Source organism: Oncorhynchus nerka, linkage group LG2 (assembly GCF_034236695.1).
Source record: "Oncorhynchus nerka isolate Pitt River linkage group LG2, Oner_Uvic_2.0, whole genome shotgun sequence".
NCBI lineage: Eukaryota > Metazoa > Chordata > Actinopteri > Salmoniformes > Salmonidae > Oncorhynchus > Oncorhynchus nerka.
The window spans coordinates 71,183,795-71,203,356 of NC_088397.1; the positions used below are offsets into that span (position 1 = coordinate 71,183,795).

General features: G+C 42.5%; 1 protein-coding gene and 1 long non-coding RNA gene across 3 annotated transcripts; one reads left to right on the forward strand and one right to left on the reverse strand.

Moving 5' to 3' along the window:
• Nucleotides 1–7,182: 7,182 nt before the first annotated feature.
• On the reverse strand, nucleotides 7,183–16,608 carry LOC115141479 (uncharacterized). Of its 2 annotated transcripts, XR_003865372.2 has the most exons (5): nucleotides 16,520–16,608; nucleotides 15,579–15,691; nucleotides 15,012–15,066; nucleotides 10,233–10,325; nucleotides 7,183–7,855 (listed from the first exon to the last, which is right to left on the reverse strand). It is a non-coding gene; the product is annotated as an uncharacterized LOC115141479 (long non-coding RNA). The 2 variants fall into 2 exon arrangements; XR_003865373.2 differs by lacking the exon at nucleotides 15,012–15,066.
• On the forward strand, nucleotides 16,566–17,887 carry LOC115141468 (protein SYS1 homolog). Its single transcript, XM_029680366.2, has 3 exons — nucleotides 16,566–16,727; nucleotides 16,820–16,887; nucleotides 17,155–17,887. The coding sequence occupies exons 1-3, from the start codon at nucleotides 16,566–16,568 to the stop codon at nucleotides 17,393–17,395; spliced, it is 471 nt and encodes a 156-aa protein (XP_029536226.1). The 3' UTR covers nucleotides 17,396–17,887.
• Nucleotides 17,888–19,562: the final 1,675 nt, after the last annotated feature.

Sequence of the window (19,562 nt, forward strand, 5' to 3'; positions counted from 1 at the left end):
TTAATAAGAAATAACCTAACCTGTTTAATGAAGCCACGCACTCTATCCACATGAAAACTGTATCCACATACAAAAACTTCAAAGAGGTCCAGTAGCCTAAAACTGATCTTCCTGGTTCCTCCTCACTGCTTTAAGTCAAAACAATCTATGGCATTTGGGCACGTTGAGGCAGCTGTGTGGTTGCCCCATTGGGTATTTTTGTACAGCCAGTGTTTCTCTGGTTATGGCCCTGCTAACAAATTCTTTGGAGACAAACAATTCAAGAGTTAAACTGATTACAATCTTCTAGAGTGCACAGTCAAGAATAGGCTACTAACACAGAGAACACCAGTTTACTAACACAAAGAACTGCAAAAGTTTCCAGTAAGTATCAAGAATGGTCCACCACCCAAAGGAAGGAAGCATTGGAGTCAACATGGGCCAGCATCCCTGTGGAATGCTTTCAACACCTTGTAGTCCATGCCCTGACGAATTGAGGCTATTCTGGGGTTCTTAATGTTTAATACACTCACTGTAAATGCTAAATAATTTCAATTGTAATTGTGTCGCCAGTCACTCAGTAATGTCTTACCTCCATCCACAGTGCATTCAGAAAGTATTCAGACCCCTTGACTTTTTTCACATGTTGTTACATTACAGCCTTATTCTAAAATGGGCTCAATAGGTTGGATGTGGGAGCATCGCTGCACAGCTATTTTCAGGTCTCCCCAGAGATGTTAGATCGGGTTCAAGTCCGGGCTCTGGCTGGGCCACTCAAGGACATTCAGAGACTTATCCCAAAGCCACTCCTACATTGTCTTGGCTGTGTACTTAGGGTCATTGTCCTGTTGGAAGGTATACGTTTGCCCCAGTCTAAGGTCCTGAGCAGGTTTTCATCAAGGATCTCTCTGTACTTTGCTCCGTTCACTTTCCCTCGATCCTGACTAGTCTCCTAGTCTCTGCCGCTGAAAAACATCCCCACAGCATGATGCTGCCACCTCCATGCTTCACCGTAGGGATGGTGAAGCTTGGCATTCAGGCCAAAGAGTTCAATCTTGGTTTCATCAGACCAGAGAACCTTGTTTCTCATGGTCTGAGTCTAGGTGCCTTTTGGCGAACTCCATGCCAGCTGTCATGTGCCTTTTACAGAGGAGTGGCTTCCGTCTGGTCACTCTAACATAAAGGCCTGCAGAGATTGTGCTGCAGAGATTGTTGTCCTTCTGGAAGCTTCTCCCATCTCCACAGAGGAACTCTGGAGCTCTGTCAGAGTGACCATTGGATTCTTGGTCACCTCCCTGACCAAGGCCCTTCTCCCACGATTGCTCAGTTTGGCCAGGCAGCCAGCCAGCTAGCTCTATGAAGTCTCTTGGTGGTTCCAATCTTCTTCCATTTAAGAATAACGAATGCCACTGTGTTCTTGGGGACCTTCAATGATGCATAAATGTTTTGATACTCTTCCCCAGATCTGTGCCTCGACACAATCTTGTCTTGGAGGTCTATGGCCAATTCCTTCGACCTCATGGCTTGGTTTTTTGCTCTGACATGCACTGTCAACTGTGGGACCTTATATAGACAGGCGTTTGCCTTTCCAAATCATGTCCAATCAATTGATTTTACCACAGGTGAACTCCAATCAATTTGTAGAAATCTCAAGGATGATCAATGGAACTGTTTCCATTTTTTTGAGTCTCATGCAAAAGCTCTGAATACTTATGTAAATAATGTTTTTTTAATACATTTGCAAACATGTTTTCATTTAGTCATTATATGGTATTGTGTTTAGATCATGGGGAAAACATTGAATGTAATCCATTTGAATATACGGCTGTAACAAAACAAAATGTGGAAAAGGTCAAGGGGTCTGAATACTTTCCGAATATACTGTTGGCTACTTATTGTACGTGCGCATATTTCACGCAGCTGTAGTTCTTTACGGTAGTAGCAGAAAAAAACGATCAACCCAGCCACTCCGCACTTGAGTAGATTATCTGATCTAGTAATTAAGACATGTCTTTATATAAAAATACTATCAACAGTGGATGCTACCCTAAGTGAAATATAAAATCATTGTAGTTTATTCTACTCTAACAGGGAAAGGTTCCGGCTGATTCGTACTTTGGTCTTTTCTCGTCTATCGCCCTTCGAAGCTGGCATGTCACGATCACTGCAGATGTTTCCTGTGTCAATGCACACAGGGTGGGGATTTCCAGAATGGGCGTGAAGCCGTGTAGGCTAGTCTACAATCGGCCACAAAAACAAATGCACTATGGGCAAAACTCCAATGTAGGGGATCTGAATTCCTTACTTCAGGGAAGGGGTTGCCTTTTGTTTGATTACGTCGGTGCAGATGTTGCGTTTGTGAAGGGCGGACGAGGTGATTTTCCACAGCTCGTGAAGGCTTTTCCTGCGCAGACGAGGGCGGAGTTTAGAATGTAGTGCTTACTGTAGCCTACCAGTGGAGAGTTCTGTGCTGCTACAATGTAACCTAAATTAGCATGCGTAAAATAAGCACTGCTACAATGTAACAATTTGAACATCAACACTTCTGGACCCGTCTACGGCGTAGTAGACGTCTACGGCGTCCACTCCTGTTTATTTCCTACAACATATAATTCATTAATCTACATCCCCAATATTTTTTATCTACATAGAAAGGTAAAAGGACTGGACAAAAGTTATGCAACACAACATTTAGAAGTCTGGGAGAAGAATAATCATTGCATCAATTCTAAATGCTCAATCCTAGGTTAATGCTTAATCCAAGGTAAAGGTGACCTATGCAGTAACTTGGTCAAACGTTTCGGGTAGCCTTCCACAAGCTTCCCACAATAAGTTGGGTGAATTTCCCCGACAGAGCAGGTGTAACTGAGTCAGGTTTGTAGGCCTCCTTGCTCACACACGCTTTTTCAGTTCTGCCCACAAATTTACTATAGGATTGAGGTCAGGGCTTTGTGATGGCCACTCCAATACCTTGACTTTGTCATCCTTAAGCCATTTTGCCACAACTTTGGATGTATGCTTGGGGTCATTGTCCATTTGGAAGACCCATTTGCGACCAAGCTTTAACTTCCTGACTCTCTTGAGATGTTGCGTCAATATATCCACGCAATTTTCCATCCTCATGAAGCCATCTATTTTGTGAAGTCCACCAGTCCCTCCTGCAGCAAAGCACCCCCACAACATGATGCTGCCACCCCCGTGTTTCACGGTTGGGATGATGTTCTTCGGCTTGCAAGCCTCCCCCTTTTTCCTTCAAACATAACAATGGTCATTATGGTCAAACAGTTCTCTATTTTTGTTTCATTAGACCAGAGGACATTTCTCCAAAGAGTACAATCTTTGTCCCCATGTGCAGTTGCAAACCGTAGTCTGGCTTTTTTATGGTGGTTTTGGAGCAGTGGCTTCTTCCTTGCTGAGCGGCCTTTCAGGTTATGTCTATATAGGACTCATTTCACTGTGGATATAGATACTTTTGTACCTGTTTACTCCAGAATCTTCACAAGGTCCTTTGATGTTGTTCTGGGATTGATTTGCACTTTTCGCACCAAAATATGTTAATCTCTAGGAGACAGAACGCGTCTTCTTCCTGAGCGGTACGATGGCTGCGTGGTCCCATGGTGTTTATACTTGTGTATTATTGTTTGTACAGATGAACGTGGTACCTTCAGGCGTTTGGAAATTGCTCCCAACGATGAACCAGACTTGTGGAGGTCTACAATCTTTTTTGAGGTCTTGGCTGATTTCTTTTGATTTTCCCATGATCAAAAGAGGCACTGAGTTTGAAGGTAGGCCTTAAAATATATCCACAGGTACACCTTAAATTATGTCAATTAGCCTATCGGAAGCTTCTAAAGCCAAGACATAATTTTCTGGTATTTTCCATGCTATTTAAAGGCATAGTCAACTTAGTGTATGTAAACTTCTGACCCACTGGAATTGTGATAAACAATTGTTGGAAAAATTACTTGTCATGCACAAAGTAGATGTCCTAACCGACTTGCCAAAACTATAGTTCGTTAACAAGAAATGTGGAGTGGTTGAAAATGAGTTTTAATGCCTCCAACCTAAGTGTATGTAAACTTCCGACTTCAACTGTATATGCATTGTCATTTGATATGAACACAACAGTAAAATAATCCTAATAAATAAGAAAATTTAAGAGGAAATGGTTTTTAGTGCGCCCTAAATTGCCCCTCGATTACCACCAGAAGCATCCATTATCATGCTGCATACATCAAGCATTACTGTAGTAGGCCTGCATGGAGATTTAAGTCCCAAATGGCACCCTATTCCCTTTATAGTGCACTACTTTTGACCAGGGCCCATACGACCAGAGCCCATAAAAAGTAGTGCACTATAAAGAGAATAGGGTGCTGTTTGTGACAGAGCCGCTGACTGCCAGGAGCTTTCATGTGGTTGATCATTACAGTTTAGCTATTCACAGCACTGAGGCAAGAGGCAGCAAAACACACAACCACTGGACAAGGGTATGTCCCAAATAACACCCTGTTCCCTATGAAGTGCACTACCTTTGATCAGAGCCCTATACAGCGGGTACTGGTCAAACGAAGTGCTCTATAAAGGGTATAGGGTGCCTTTTGGGACACTGACAAGGAGTGTCTCAGTCTTAGAGCATCAGTTTGCCAAGTCTCACAATACAGCAAAAGAAGGGTGGGTTTCTGTCTTCAAATGCAGGTAATATAATAAAGCAAATAATTTAGCAGTAATGATTGCATTTGCATGGAATTGTTTTAGATAATTGAGTAAAATAATTCTGGTGTATTGTCCCACGCCTAGTGTCATTCTGTAGTCATTCATGTCCTTTCGTATTTCACTCTATGGTCAGATGATCTGAATGAGCTTTCATTTGTGTCCATTTATAAGACGATAAGGCGAACACAATGTACATTTATTTGAACATTGAGTTTCGCTAAGGAGCAATATGAGACCAACATACAATGAAATCATAGGCAAATGTTTTTATTTTATTTAACCAGGTAAGATGCTATACAATTCTAAATATGCCTAATAAAACTTTTGTATTTAATGACAATTTACTTGAAAAAGATTTACATATAGTTTTGATAGGTGATGTGTGCTTGCTGTATCTGTGTTTTGTGCATAGAGTGTGTTCTATATGTAATTATATGGTACTGTGTTCCTGAAAGAGAACTGAGTGGAGCATGTCAAACTAGAGTTCCATGATCACCATCATCCATGTGTTCCATAAATACTCTGGCCACAAGTGCAAGCTGAAGAAGGCAGAGCTCAAAGATCTTATCAATAATGAGATGAGTCACTTCATCATCGTGAGTCACTCTCAACTGTATCCCAAATGGCACCCTATTGCCTATATAGTGCACTACTTTTGACCAGAGCCCTACGGGCTCATCCAATTCGATAAAGAGGAATCGTTTTTTAGCCTTCTGTATGAATAAAAAAATAATAATACAATAACGAATTACATCCCCCTCTTCAAAGGGGAAGACACCCTGGACCCAAACTGTTACAGACCTATATCCATTCTGCCCTGCCTATCTAAGGTCTTCGAAAGCCAAGTCAACAAACAGGTCACTGACCAACTCGAATCCCACCGTACCTTCTCCGCTGTGCAATCTGGTTTCCGAGCCGGTCACGGGTGCACCTCAGCCACACTCAAGGTACTAAACGACATCATAACCGCCATCGATAAAAGACAGTACTGTGCAGCCGTCTTCATCGACCTTGCCAAGGCTTTCGACTCTGTCAATCACCATATTCTTATCGGCACTCAGTAGCCTCGGTTTTTCGGATGACTGCCTTGCCTGGTTCACCAATTACTTTGCAGACAGAGTTCAGTGTGTCAAATCGGAGGGCATGCTGTCCGGTCCTCTGGCAGTCTCTATGGGGGTGCCACAGGGTTCAATTCTCGGGCCGACTCTTTTCTCTGTATATATCAATGATGTTGCTCTTGCTGCGGGCGATTCCCTGATCCACCTCTACGCAGACGACACCATTCTATATACTTTCGGCCCGTCATTGGACACTGTGCTATCTAACCTCCAAACGAGCTTCAATGCCATACAACACTCCTTCCGTGGCCTCCAACTGCTCTTAAACGCTAGTAAAACCAAATGCATGCTTTTCAACCGATCGCTGCCTGCACCCGCATGCCCGACTAGCATCACCACACTGGATGGTTCCGACCTTGAATATGTGGACACCTATAAGTACCTAGGTGTCTGGCTAGACTGCAAACTCTCCTTCCAGACCCATATCAAACATCTCCAATCGAAAATCAAATCAAGAGTCGGCTTTCTATTCCGCAACAAAGCCTCCTTCACTCACGCTGTCAAGCTTACCCTAGTAAAACTGACTATCCTACCGATCCTCGACTTCGGCGATGTCATCTACAAAATTGCTTCCAACACTCTACTCAGCAAACTGGATGCAGTTTATCACAGTGCCATCCGTTTTGTCACTAAAGCACCTTATACTACCCACCACTACGACTTGTATGCTCTAGTCGGCTGGCCCTCGCTACATATTCGTCGCCAGACCCACTGGCTCCAGGTCATCTACAAGTCCATGCTAGGTAAAGCTCCGCCTTATCTCAGTTCACTGGTCACGATGGCAACACCCATCCGTAGCACGCGCTCCAGCAGGTGTATCTCACTGATCATCCCTAAAGCCAACACCTCATTCGGCCGCCTTTCGTTCCAGTACTCTGCTGCCTGTGACTGGAACGAATTGCAAAAATCGCTGAAGTTGGAGACTTTTATCTCCCTCACCAACTTCAAACATCTGCTATCGGAGCAGCTAACCGATCGCTGCAGCTGTACATCATCTATTGGTAAACAGCCCACCCATTTTCACCTACCTCATCCCCACAGTTTTTATTTATTTACTTTTCTGCTCTTTTGCACACCAATATCTCTACCTGTACATGATCATCTGATCATTTATCACTCCAGTGTTAATCTGCAATATTGTAATTATTCGCCTACCTCCTCATGCCTTTTGCACACATTGTATATAGACTCCCCTTTTTTTCTACTGTGTTATTGACTTGTTAATTGTTTACTCCATGTGTAACTCTGTGTTGTCTGTTCACACTGCTATGCTTTATCTTGGCCAGGTCGCAGTTGCAAATGAGAACTTGTTCTCAACTAGCCTACCTGGTTAAATAAAGGTGAAAAAAAAAAAAAAAACATTGAACAGCTGTAATGATTTAGATGACTATTCTATGTTTATTAGATTATTACACTTTACTAAAAGCCTGCAGGTCTATGTGTTATTACTTGTTATAAACTTGTACGGGCCTATACAGGACATTTTTAACTAAAATAATCTGACAGATTAAGTTTTACTGTTGACTCTTCTTGTCTCATTTAAGAAAATACAGGAAAATCAGACTGAATGAGATATTTGCAGACCTGGACCAGAACAGAGACCTGGAGATTGACTTCCAAGAGTTCATTGTGTTGATTGCCATGGTGACATCAGCATGCCACGACCTCTTCAGCCCAGATCACAACCATTAGTGGCACAATGTAAAGGCGTGACTGTGTTTCAGCAAAACACACATACAGTGTAACCCTCTCACAAAGATGAAATGATGAAGCTACTTTGTTTACATGCCATTGAATATCTTATGGTATAATAGCTGCATATATAAACATTTTACAAATCAATGACAATACATAGATGCCTACATAACAATATGTGTTGTGAAATTACAGTACATTAACGAGAACACGGTCCATCAGATTTTGAGTTTTGGTCTTGCATTGTGGAGAGACATGAAATATACCATTCTAACACAAAGTGGTCATCTTCCAGGCATCTTCTTGGGCGGCAGCGTGGGGTGCCAGGTGCCCTCCCCAGAGAGTGATCACTATAGGAGAAAGAAATACATAACATGACAGCATGGGAAATAACCTGGGAAAATGAATTACATTGTCATCCTCTCATTGATATACGTTAATTAATATAGAAATATATATTTGTTGGCAATTCTTTCAATATATTGTTGAACATAATATACTCTGCGGGCAAATCAAAGTTTCAGATTGGGATCTCTGCTACTATTAGAGTTACTGTATGATCCAATTTGTAAACATTACCAACAGAGTGAAAGTGAAAATGGGCCATAACTTTAAAACTAGCAAAGAATAATTTGCCAAATCTAAAATGTTATATTTTCAATATTCATAGTTATCTTTTTCTAAATTCATAAATGTCTTATTGATATTAAAATACTACTCATATTACAGAGCAAGCGGTAACACTTCATGTGACACCAACTTTTGCTTTGTAGTGACTACAGAAAGGCCCCAAAAAATTAACAAATATTCTGACTTCAACTAATTATTTCTCAATTATCCTCTAAGATACAAATGTTAAAAGTCAGAAGTGTTGAAGTCAGAAGTTTACATGCACCCTACCCAAATATATTTAAACACAGTTTTCACAATTCCTGACATTTAATCCTAGTAAAAATTCCCTGTCTTAGGTCAGTTAGGATCACCACTGTATTTTAAGAATGTGAAATGTCAGAATAATAGTAGAGAGAATAATTTTTTTCAGCTTTATTTTCTTTCATCACATTCCCAGTGGGTCAGAAGTTTACATACGCTCAATTAGTAGTTGGTAGCACTGCCTTTAAATTGTTTAACTTGGGTCAAACGTTTTGGGTCGCCTTCCAGATGCTTCCCACAATAAGTTGGGTGAATTTTGGCCCATTCCTCCTGACAGAGCAGGTGTAACTGAGTCATGTTTGTAGGCCTCCTTGCTCACACACGGTTTTTCAGTTCTGCCCACACATTTTCTATAGGATTGAGGTCAGGGCTTTGTGATGGCCACTCCAATACCTTGACTTTGTTATCCTTAAGCCATTTTGCCACAACTTTGGATGTATGCTTGGGGTCATTGTCCATTGGAAGACCTTAAATGTAAATGTAAGACCCATTTGCGAACAAGCTTTAATTTCCTGACTGTCTTGAGATGTTGCGTCAATATAGCCACGTAATTTTCCATCCTCATGATGCCATCTATTTTGTGAAGTGCACCAGTCCCTCCTGCAGCAAAGCACCCCCACAACATGATGCTGCCACCCCCATGCTTCACGGTTGGGATGGTGTTCTTCGGCTTGCAAGCATCAACCTTTTTCCTCCAAACATAACGATGGTCATTATGGCCAAACACTTACATTCTGTTCTACGGCTAAATAGTTCTCTATTTTTGTTTCATTAGACCAGAGGCCATTTCTCCAAAAAGTACGATCTTTGTCCCCATGTGCAGTTGCAAATTGTAGTCTGTCTTTTTTTATGGCGGTTTTGGAGCAGTGGCCTCTTCCTTGCTGAGCTGCCTTTCAGGTTATGTCTATATAGGACTCGTTTTACTGTGGATACAGATACTTTTGTACCCGTTTACTCCAGCATCTTCACAAGGTCCTTTGCTGTTGTTCTGGGATTGAGTTGCACTTTTCGCACCAAAGTACGTTCATCTCTAAGACAGAACGCGTCTCCTTCCTGAGCAGTATGACGGCTGCTTGGTCCCATGGTGTTTATACTTACGTACTATTGTTTGTACAGACAAACGTGGTACATTCAGGCGTTTGGAAATTTCCCCATGATGTCAAGCAAAGAGGCACTGGGTTTGAAGGTAGACCTTGAAATATATCCACAGGTACACCTCCAATTGACTCAAATGTCAATTAGCCTATCAGAAGTTTCTAAACCCATGACATAATATTCAGGAAATGTTTAAACTGTTGAAAGGCACAGTCAAAGTAGTTCATGTAAACTTCTGACCCACTGGAATTGTGATACAGTGAATTGTAAGGGAAATAATCTGTCTGTAAACAATTGTTGGAAAAATTAGTTTTGTCATGCACAAAGTAGATTCCCTAACCGACTTGGCAAAACTTTAGTTTGTTAACAAGAAATTTGTGGAGTGGTTGAAAAACAAGTTTTAATGACTCCAACTTAAGTGTATGTAAACTTCCGACTTCAACTGTATATGTCAACATTCCATCTTCAAAATGACCATTCTATGGATTGCATTTCAATGAAATCCCCCAAATCATGGTATTTTTTTTGTTCTAGCTTTGTGAGGAATCACCCAATATATACATAGTTTTATCATGTTGTTATACTATCCCTTTTAAAAATCTTTATATTGACTTCGTTGAACAATAGCATTTGTCTCTGAATCATTTTCAATGTGACCATAGTTTCGCATGCTTTCTTAGTTTTATTCCCTGTTCCAACCTCAGACCCTCTCTCTCTCCAGGTGCAGGCTCCAAAACAATCCCATGGGCTCACAGCCCACATAGGAACTCCATACAGACACATCTGTGGTCACTGTGAGAAGAGGGTTAGGGGAGGGAGAGAGAGAGCATAAATAGAGAGATGGGAGAGAGTGAGATCAGACAAAACAATCTGTCATCATATAAATATTATTGCTAATAATTCTACTACTAATATAAAATAGGACAGGAGCTGTCAATTCACTAACAAAACAAACCAAAAAAAACAAAAAATAATTTCCAACATGAACAGTATAGTTATTTTATTTATTATTTTTATTTTTTTCCAGGAAACTGTAACACATTTTGATACTCTCTTCACTTTTATCTCTGTCTGTCAACCATCCCTAATGGGAAACCTACAGATTAAGTATTTTTGGTGGCTGGGACAGACGCCTGCAGCGTGAAAAGACAGGGGGCTTGTCTGCGAGGACTGCAGGTTCCCGCACAGGCGTGTCACCTGACTGTCTAAGGGGAGTATTAATGGGTGAGGGAGCGGCCGACCTGTGATCCCCTGGCTCTTCGCCCAGTGCCTCAGGCCCCATGTGACTTGCTGGGGTTCCGTCTTTTGTCATGCGACCCCATTGACCATCAGGGTTCTGAGTAGGTGCTGGCTCAGCAATCCGAAGGTTAACCCTGTTACAACGGTACAGTGATCCATTCACGTCGACCAAGTAGGAGCGTGGTTTCACTTTCTGTACACAGGATCAGAGTCTCCAGAGGCCCGTTCGGTCCACTGGAGGTGGCTTCATTCGCACCGTTTCACCCACCTTGAGCTCATGTAAGTCTTTTGCTGATTTGTCGTAGATGAACTTGGAGACCTGTCTTCTGTGACGTAGCTTCACCAGCACGTCTGTCACCACACATGGCTCCAGAAGAGTGCTGGTTACTGGCAGAGCTGCTTTTAAGCGCCGTGCCATGAGGCGCTGGGCCGGGCTGCTATCCATGCCTTCTGTCGGGGTATTGCGCCACTGCAGGATTGCTTTCCAGGCATCTTTGCCCTCTCTCAGAGCTTTTTTGCAGAGGTTCTTTGCGATTCTGACTGCGGACTCCGCCTTCCCATTAGCTTTTGGGTGTCGTGGTGATGAAGTGACGTGCTCAAATTCCATTCTGCAGCACATTTTCGGAACTCAACTCCGGAGAATTGGGGTCCATTGTCAGAAATTACCCTATCTGGCTGGCCATAGCGGGCAAACTGAGCCTTGCAGCGTTTGATTGTTGTCTCTGCTGAGAGGTCGGGGGTCAATCTCCCAGAAGTCTGAGAAATTATCGACTACCAGCAGAAAGTCTTTGCCACTGTGCTGGAAGAGATCTAGACTCTAGCTACATCGGTAGCTCGTGGAACATCATCGTATCTCTCTGTTGCTCAATGGCATATTCATTGATGATTGTGCTTTTACTGACATAGTCTTTGATTTCACTCTGCATTACTGGCCAATACAGTGCGTCACGTGCTTGTCTGTAACAGGCCTCACCTCCTATGTGACTTGAATGCACGCACGCCAATACTCCTTCTCTATCTGGGTATAGTTCTGCTCTGTTGGGGTGAGTGGCCTAGAGGCGAATGCCACAGGCTGGCCCTCCTGCATGAGGCAACAGCCAAGTCCATACTGGCTTGAGTCACTCTGAATCGTGACAGGTTTTGACACATCGTAGTATCGCAGTACAGGTGTCTGGTTTTATTTCCCTCACCGCTGCGTCATGTTTTGGGAGCCAATGCCAGATGGTGTCCTTGTCCATGAGCCTCCTCAGTGGCACACACACTTCAGAGAGCCGCGGTAGGAACTTGGCCAGGTAGGTGACGAATCCGACAAAGCGCTGCCTTCCCTTCACGTCAGATGGGTGGGACATTTCCAAGACAGCCTTCACTTTTTCAGGATCCACCTTCAATCCGGTGGAGGACAAGATGTGCCCATGAAAGCGGACCTCTGGCACTTTAAACTGAAGCTTTTTTATGCTTAGCCTTAGTTTTACCTGTCTGCATCTGACCATCAGGGCCACCAGCTTGGCGTCATGGTCACATTCTGCCTCCTCATCACTGTCCCCACAGCCCACTACGAGGATGTCATCTGCTATGGGTTCCACTCCACTGAGTCCCATCAACAGCTCATGCGGTTTCCGCTGATACACCTCTGGAGCCACGGAGCCACCAAACGGAAGCTTCAACCACCTCTTCCTGCCCCAGGGTGTCCAAAAGGTTGTCATGTAGCTGCTGGGCTCGTTGAGCACTGCAGGAAGGCATCTCTGGCATCCACGAGCGTGAAGACTCTGGCCTTTGGGAGCTTGTAAAGAACATCCTCCAACGTGGGCATAATGTAATGTGAACGTCGGAGAGCCCGGTTGAGGTGTTTAGGATCAATGCATATCCGTAGCTTGTCTTGTTTCTTGACGATAACCATATTACTTATCCAGTCTGTAGGCTCGGTGACAGATATGTGGCCATCTGCTTCGTGTTTGTCAAGCTGAGCCTTCGTAGCTGCTTTCATGGCCACTGGTACATTGCGGGGTGCACACTGGACAGGCTGGATTGCTGCGTCCAACTCAAAGTGGACTTTGTCGGGAACTGACTCGACCGGGTGCGTTGAAGATATCATGGTAATTGCTTAGGAGTGTCTCCTTGCTCAGGGGCCCAGCCTGGACTTTGTCTATAATGTTAATATCAGCTGGAATGGTGAAGTTAATAAGCCCAAGGCGCTTGCATGTAGAACCTGACAGTAATGGCTGTTGACTAGCCTCAATTATTTCTAACTCAAGGGTGTGTTTCTGGCCACGTAAAACGCACTGTCACAAACAGGCCTAAAGAGGTCATGAACTGGCCTGAATATAGTTTCAGCTTGGTGCTACTCTGTGTGAGTTTGTCTCTGGGCGCGAGCCTCCTTATATCTTTGAGGCTCATAACGTTACATGTGGCCCCTGAATGTAGCTGGCATTGCTGTGGTTTATTATTAAGTAGCAGAGTGACAACCACTTTTGTCCTTTTGCCCTCACTGCCCCTATGCACTCGCTAGCATATACATCCTCTGTGCTGTCGTTCCCTTCATCTGTGTTTGTTTCAATGGAGTGCACTTTACCCTCCTTTCTCTTGCTTTTCATGCAGGCCCTTGCGAAGTGATTAGCTGTACCACATGATTTGCATATTTTTCCATAGGCTGGGCAGTGTTCTTTTCCTCATCCATGAGAAATGCCACAATATCGGCATGTATTGGGGTTGTCTACAGCAGAGTTGGCTGTAGTATTAGCATTAGCTGTGGCAAAGGGGAATTTCTTTACTGGCTGCCTGAATGTAGCATTGACATTGTCCATATGTTGCCTTTCTAGCTCCATGGACCTTATCAGTATATCAGTAAGCTCTGCTGCACGGCATGTCTCCACTGCCAAGGCCAGCGTCAGGTCACGTTCTCTCAGCAAACGTGTGCGGGTGCCCTCATCAGTTATGCCAAGCACAATCTTATCTCTGATAAGTTCATCTCTTTAAAGCACCATAGTCACATGTAGCTGCCTTTTCCTTTAGCCTAGTGACAAAGCTGTCAATGGACTCCCCGTCCTCCAGTTTGCAACAACCGAAAACATAACGCTCGTAGATGACGTTATTTGCTGGCTTAAAGTAATGTTCAAGAGCATCAAGAATACCTGCAGCGTTACCTTGCTGTGCTGCTGTTAGGTTCAGGTTGTGTTTGTATACGTGTTGGCATTCAGTTCCCATTATAGTGCTCAAAGTGGCAGCCACTACCTCATCGTCCTTTTCCAGACGTCCCGTTGCTAGCGCAAAGTCCTCCCATTCAACTATAAACGTATCCCAGTTCGTGCTCCAATCCCCGCTGAGCTTCATAACGGCGGGAGGGGGAATGTTCGCTGCCACGTCTAACCGGTGCTAACAACACTGAAGCTAACTACCAAACTCACTTCTAGCTAAGGCCAATTCCGGCGAAGTTTTACTCAAATAAGCATTTTTTGTTTTTGTAAACCAGAACAGGTGGCTCTAACTTGCGGAAAGCATGGTTAGTTATCCGACTCTGACACCATGTTTGAATGTTAAATGACGAAACAGAGGCATAGTAACCAGTCTTGTTCAGTACATTGCAATCCATCCGTGTATTTCAAGCACACCGGTAAAACACTGGAATTGCATTAATTAACATTTACCAACAGATGGCATCACTGTGCCATCTTACACCCATAACAGTACCCTGTTTGAAAAGCGAAAATTGATAAATTAAATATAGTCGATGTATTTTTCTTTATTGCGAAGCTACACCACCCACTCTGAAAAATAAACCCCCTATTTTCATTTCCAAATGGATCTTGTCACCTTACCGTAGCAGCCTAGTATTAAAGTAATGTGAGGTCAGTCTATTCCTGACAAGATTTCTTCCAGACCTAAAAAATGGTCTCCTGATGTGATTTAAGCATTGACAATGACCCAGAACATCCAATTTCATTGTTTATCTATGAACACATGTAATATTGACAGTGAAAAACAAACTAAATCTAAAACCAGGATTTATTTTACTGAGAAAACATAGTTTGGGATAATATCAAACTGAAGAATTTGGGAGAAAAAAACAAACATTTTATAGGCCCCCCTTTAGAGTTTATTAACCATTATTTTACCAGGTATATTGACAGAAAACATAGTGCTCTAGTTTCTTGTACACTAAGGATCCAGAGAAGGGTTGCAGGGAAGAGAAGAATGTGCCTATTTGAAAGGTAGAAAAAAATGAGTAGCTCACTCGCTACTTACATTTTTTTTTTAAGTAGCTCTCATGCTAGAAAAGGTTGTAGACCCCTGGAATAGCCTGTAATGCATATGTGCAGTGATGCATAGGATTAGTAACAGCTGTAATTCTTACCACCTAATCTTGTAATGGGATTATGCTGAGACTGATTTGTCACTTTAAAATGTATGTACAAAAAACATTCATTTCAAAGTTTAACAAACCATACAACTCTATGCACAGTGACTACTTTGAACAATTGACACAGTAAATAAACAAAAACATTTACTGGAAAAACTGCAGATGCAAAGTTTGATAAACATTTTATCTGCACAGTTCTTCCTGGAAATGTGTTTTTGTACAACTTTCAGTGGAAATTGTTAAAAGTGGTCCTTATGCACAGAGTTGTATGGTTTGTTAAACTTTGACATCAATGGTTTTTGTATGGTATACATTTTAAAATGAAACATCTGAATCTCAGCGTAAAGTCTTTACCATGGGATTGCCCACTTGCCTGAGAGAGAAGTGAGCAAAGCATTTAGGGACTGGTAATTGTTTAAGAACATTTATATGGCATTGTATTTTATACCTACCTCCTATTTTTCATATGCACGGCTGTTGGCAAAGTCTTGACTGCTTGCAAATTTTTCTTGGTCGTCCACCTGGCCCGGCAAACTTGCAGGGCCCATTCAGTGAAGAATGGGCCCTGCAACAAAACAAAAAAAGTTTCAGAAGAATGAACTACAATACTGCAACTTGTAAAGGCCTTAAAACAAAATCGTAACACCAGACATATTCATTTCGGCACCCAAAATCAGTGAAATAACATTTTTATTAAAGATGTTCATTCATTTTTTCAAAAAGCCGGATATTCCTTCCCATTCCAGATACATTATTTTATTTTGAAATGAATGTATTAGAGGTTAATCACTTCCGGGTCAAATTTGGTGGCGTTGTTGTTTTCATATTTCTGTTATTCGTCATCAGCTCCACGTTATCTGGTAGATTTATCGTGGCATTTCATGTGTTGTACTTTTGGATATCTCACTACCAAACACCCCGATTCGATATTGATTATCAGCTAAAGTAGGCTACAGTTTGTAAACTCAATAACAATCACTGCTGCTAACAAGTTAATAGCTAGCTAAAGTTACCAGCTAGGTAGCTATGTCACCAAGCAGTTGTTGACATAGCTCGCTAGCTACCAAGCTAATCCAATTAGTTAATGTCGGCCAGCTATCAAACATTTAAGGTAGCTATATTTTTTCAAACGAGGACATGTAAAACACGAGTTTGGTTGTAACGTTAGCTAATTGGCTAAATTAAATGAGCTATGTCACATAGCTAGATAACTACTGTAACAAGTAGGCCTAGCAACGTTGTTAGATATCTAGCCAGCTAACTTATCTTGAATAATGCGTGTAACAGAACAGCTTATAGCTAACGTTAGGTTATAATGTACTAACTCAACTATAATGGACCTTTGAAATGTCTACAATTTCATTTCAGGTTTTGATTCACTGACACTCCCTACTTTTCAGCTGTTCGGCGGTCCCTGTGTTCCCTCCTAAAGCTTTGGAATGGGCAGTCATTTCCGCAGTTACATCTGGGACCCGGTCCTCATTTTGTCTCAGATTGTGTTGATGCAATGCATCTACTACAGCTTCCTGGGTTTGTGGCTGGCTGTTGTGGACAGTCTTGTACAAACCAACAGATCATTGGACCAGATCTTCAGTTATGAGGTGAGTCTTTGTGAAATGTTTCCTACATTTTCCTAATTTTTGTCTGTTGAGTTGACAGTAGACTGATTCACAACATGGCTCAATGCTTGCAGGTTCTTGGATTTGCAACAATGCAGGGCAGACTCTCAATGATGGCGTTCATCTTGAACTCACTTACCTGGTAAGTTAATGGGCCGACTTCGAGTGCTGCATGTTCCCTCAACACTTTGGTATGAAGAAGTCTAGTCATATACCATGGATGAAAGGCTGGTTTGTTATGAGGTCAATAATCTTTGATGCTTTATAGTAGATGACAATCTTAACATTTGGTAAACTTAGCCTAACTACGAGCTATGAATCAACATCATAACATTTACACACACACGTCAGTAGAATGACCAACCTGTTTTGTGGCATGTTGTCTTTCATCGTACATCTGTTTCGTCAGTGCCCTGGGCCTGTTGTTCTTTATCCGCCGAGGGAAGCAGTGTCTGGACTTCACTATCACCGTGCACTTCTTCCACATGATAGGCTGTTGGCTCTACAATGCCCACCTCCCGGCGGCCCTGTCCTGGTGGCTGGTCAACGTGGCCTGCATGGCTCTGATGGCGGTGATTGGAGAGTACCTATGCATGCGGACTGAGCTCAGGGCCATCCCAGTCAACAGTGGACCTAAGTCTAACCTTTGACTGCTGACCACCTGACCTGACCCCACTCTGTGACTCTGGCTCATTCCCTGTGAACTGTTCACTGACCGTATTCTGCCCAGTATGATGTAGGGTATGACATTTGTGCCCAAAGACTTGGTGGGACTGGGATGTCAGCTGCTATAACGCAGTAGTTGGATCTAGAGACAGAGATGCTCCAAGTTGGAACATTGCACACCTCTCAATAGATTCAAGGACTTGGAAATGAACTGAAATGGTGCTGGTTGCTGTATTTATTTGTAAACATATACTACCTGTCTAACAGTGAATGCTAACTTTTTCCTCGACCCACTAATATATCACTTGCTTTGAGACAGTTCGAAGCAGAGATTAGTTTGTCCTACAAAGAGCTTAATGGTTTCATGATTTGATTAAATAATGATGATATCACATGATTGTGGCAAAATGATTGTCATGCACATGCTTTCGGTTATGTCCTTTCCAGTTGAGAAAAATAAAAACGATAACAAACTAGTCATACAGGTAAACAACAGATCACCACGTTGGAATTATATTTTATTCCTCATTATAGTCTGTGAGCTTGAGGGGTGAAAGGAATCAGCAATGCTCATCCATACGTCAACATTATGAAGTTAACATGACAACGCTATAGGAGCAGCAAGTATCTTGATAATCATCGCTTAACATGATCATAGTGTTGTGTGGGTACAAGATGTGATGCTGTGGAGAGCAGATGGCTCCTCTGGGGATGGTCTGTCAGCCACCAGCTGCGTTCTGACAAGATGCTGTCACTGTGTGTGTGCCTGACTGTGCTCGATGGTGCAGTGACTGCCATCTATGGTCAAATTATACGTAAACCTATTTTAGAAAGCATGCTTAGTACTCCTGGTTCTCTGCTGATTTTCAATGCACTTTCTCTTTCCTTCTCATATCCTATTATTTGTCAAAAATCGTTTTCAGACTATGTCTGGACCTTACACATTTTTATATCATTCTGAACTTTGTGTGAGATCACAGAGGTTTTACTTGAATTGCGTTAGAAATCTGGACTATGCAGTGAGATCTTTCTACACCTCACCTGTTAATGTTTTTTCCGCTGGCATTGCTGCTGTGGTTTTTATATAACTAAGGTATTGAACTCTTGATAATAAGTGGGACCATTTGGTGTCTTAAGACCAAATCTTTTTATTTTGGTTTATAGTCACCACAAAGAGTGCTTCTCTTCACATCACATATTTGACTCATACAGTGGGGCAAAAAAAGTATTTAGTCAGCCACCAATTGTGCAAGTTCTCCCACTTAAAAAGATGATATGCCTGTAATTTTCATCATAGGTACACTTCAACTATGACAGACAAAATGAGAAAAAAAATCCAGAAAATCACATTGTAGGATTTTTTATTTATTTATTTGCAAATTATGGTGGAAAATAAGTATTTGGTCACCTACAAACAAGCAAGATTTCTGGCTCTCACAGACCTGTAACTTCTTCTTTAAGAGGCTCCTCTGTCCTCCACTCGTTACCTGTATTAATGGCACCTGTTTGAACTTATTATCAGTATAAAAGACACCTGTCCACAACCTCAAACAGTCACACTCCAAACTCCACTATGGCCAAGACCAAAGAGCTGTCAAAGGACACCAGAAACAAAATTGTAGACCTGCACCAGGCTGGGAAGACTGAATCTGCAATAGGTAAGCAGCTTGGTTTGAAGAAATCAACTGTGGGAGCAATTATTAGGAAATGGAGACATACAAGACCACTGATAATCTCCCTCGATCTGGGGCTCCATGCAAGATCTCACCCCGTGGGGTCAAAATGATCACAAGAACGGTGAGCAAAAATCCCAGAACCACATGGGGGGACCTAGTGAATGACCTGCAGAGAGCTGGGACCAAAGTAACAAAGCCTACCATCAGTAACACACTACACCGCCAGGGACTCGAATCCTGCAGTGCCAGACGTGTCACCCTGCTTAAACCAGTACATGTCCAGGCCCGTCTGAAGTTTGCTAGAGAGCATTTGGATGATCCAGAAGAAGATTGGGAGAATGTCATATGGTCAGATGAAACCAAAATAGAACTTTTTGGTAGAAACTCAACTTGTCGTGTTTGGAGGACAAAGAATGCTGAGTTGCATCCAAAGAACACCATACCTACTGTGAAGCATGGGGGGGGGGCATCATGC